The 2270-nt window shown below is 45.9% G+C and overlaps 2 protein-coding genes across 2 annotated transcripts; one reads left to right on the top strand and one right to left on the bottom strand.

The window, feature by feature from the left end:
• Positions 1-375: 375 nt before the first annotated feature.
• Positions 376-807, bottom strand: PCYB_061860 (hypothetical protein; the record flags this gene model as incomplete). The annotated part of the gene is made up of 1 exon (XM_004221353.1): positions 376-807. The coding sequence occupies one exon, from the start codon at positions 805-807 to the stop codon at positions 376-378; it is 432 nt and encodes a 143-aa protein (XP_004221401.1).
• A 786-nt stretch (positions 808-1593) lies between these two features.
• PCYB_061850 (RNA binding protein) lies at positions 1594-2085 on the top strand (the record flags this gene model as incomplete). The annotated part of the gene is made up of 2 exons (XM_004221352.1): positions 1594-1647; positions 1747-2085. 2 exons carry the CDS (start codon positions 1594-1596, stop codon positions 2083-2085), a joined length of 393 nt encoding a protein of 130 aa, XP_004221400.1.
• Positions 2086-2270: the final 185 nt, after the last annotated feature.

Genomic DNA, 2270 nt, shown 5'->3' with positions numbered 1-2270 from the left:
ACCTTTACCCCACTTTGCCGCTTAAACTTTCTTTACGACTTCGAGAGGGGTGCTCTTCACGAGGGATTCCCCTCCTGTGAGCAACTTAGACGGAGTAGGGGTTAACCGCACCGGGGGGTTGGTCTGCCACTTTGCGTGAACACTTCTATGGGTAGAGCTTCTTCATGCGAGGAGTTGGCGTGCCGACGAAGGGGTGGGCGCGAAAGGAGTTAAAAGGGAAGAAAAAAAAAAAAAAAAAAAAAAAAAAAAAGCAATAAAGATAGTAAAGATGGTAAAAATGGTAAAGTATCATAAAGACAATAAATGAACAAGCTACATGAACGCGCTGCGGTGGTGTACATGGTGGCAGGGGCAGCCTTGCCGCGCTCCCCCCGATCATGCGTCGTACGGGGACAACTGCAAGGGGAAAAAGCTGTTGTTGTAATGAATGCGCGACTTGATCCACAGGGACATCATATTCATTTTTGTGTCCTTCACATCCACTGGCTTCGGAAACAACGTGTTATATGCGTAATCGATCTTGGACCGTTCCACTTCATCCGCACTCAAATAATTTTGCATATTTTTTAACACCCTTGAATCGAACCAGGAGAAATTATTAAAGCATTCGTTCATCATTTTCGTGTCATTCCACTCGGAGGACATTTCGTATGCGGTCATCATTTTCAAGTCGCCTAGGAGTAAGTTTAAGTTATTCCCATTAAGGTTTTTTTTTTCTTCTTCTATTCTTTTTAAATCAGCATCACTACTGCCGCTACCGCCACTGCTGAGGCCGCCACCGAAAAGGCTGCTGATATTCTCGTCCATACTTTCTTGTGTCGGTTGACCTTCCGTAGCTTTGTCAAAAGGGTTCCTCTGTTGCTTCGTACAGGATGCATAAACTCCACGTGTGAGGGGTTGGAATGTTTGGGAAAAGGGAAAGGAAAGGGAAGGGGGACGGAAAAAGGAAAGGGAAAAGGAAAGGAAAGGGAAAGGAAAAGGAAAAGGAAAGGAATAGGAAATTAACTGTGGAGGAACTTCTCCTTCTTCCGCGTTCAACCGGCCGGCGAGTGTTCTCACGTGAAATAAAGGTGAGCTTGGGTGTTCCCTTAACTCGTTAGGTTTCTCCGCATTGTCAGTATTGGCAACTTTTACCGCGTATGTCACGTTTGCCTCTTAATGACGTTCGTCGTGCTCGTCGTGCACGTCGCGATTGGCATATGCCTGCACATTTTCTCGCGTATGCACTCCTCTTCTTGACGTGTGCCCCACGCGGGACCGTGTCAGCCATTCAGTTGGACTTACGCAACACGGGTAGCGATACGATTTTTTTTTCTTTTTTTTTTTTGCTATTTTTTTTTGCTATTTTTTTTTGCTTTTTTTTTCGTGGGGCTCATATCAGCCATCCCTTTGTTAAAAGCGTACCATTTGAAAACCTTTTTGAGATCTCCAAAAGGATGAACCTCACCTCTATGGTGGTAGGGGGTAGTAGCCGACATCAGGCGAACTTTTCTGTTTTTCACCCATTTGGAAAGTTAGCAAAAGGGGAGCAGGTGGCGGGTATGCCCATAGGCGCCGAATCACCCACCCGGGGAAGTTACACGAACATACAAAATGATGTCAACACTGCAGAAAGGTAAAAGTCTCATAGGCAAGCCATGTAAGCTGGTTAGCAGTGCCAATATGCGGGGCACACCTTTACGGGAGGTGCACCAAACACCCGCCCAAAATATTCGAAGATTTTTCAGCGAATACCAACATGTGCAGGAAGAAAAAGTTAACCTGCCCAGGCTGAAATTGAGAGGACTACCATTCGACGCTTCAGAAGAAGAAATAAAAACCTTTTTTAAGAATTTCCAATTGGCCAAGGTAGGGTACCCAATCCACATCATCCGGGGGGTAAAAAACAAACCCACTGGTCAAGCGCATGTTTATTTCGACGACGAGGAGGAGGCCAGGAAGGCTTGCGAAACTCTGAATCGGAAGTTTCTACGGAACAGGTACATCGAAATATACAGCGACTACATTTTCAACCATAACTTAACACTCGTTAAGGAGCACGTCACAACGTTGATGAGGGACCGTTACAGGAAAGACAACCAGTGAAGGGGGGCGGGGCTTCCGAAAGGAAGAGGACGTATTGGCAGCAACTGGGCATCGACGCGGGGGTTCCCAGCGTGGACCCAAATCAAAATACGTGAAGGGAAACGTGAAAGTTGGGGAACACCGGAAAGAAGGAAAAGCGACTTGTCTTTTTTCTTCTCCTTTTTCTTCCTTTTTTTTTTTTTTTT

Source organism: Plasmodium cynomolgi, chromosome 6 (genome assembly GCF_000321355.1).
Source record: "Plasmodium cynomolgi strain B DNA, chromosome 6, whole genome shotgun sequence".
Lineage (NCBI taxonomy): Eukaryota > Apicomplexa > Aconoidasida > Haemosporida > Plasmodiidae > Plasmodium > Plasmodium cynomolgi.
The sequence above is the reverse complement of the archived record's forward strand: the minus strand, read 5'-3'. Positions and strand labels throughout refer to the sequence as shown.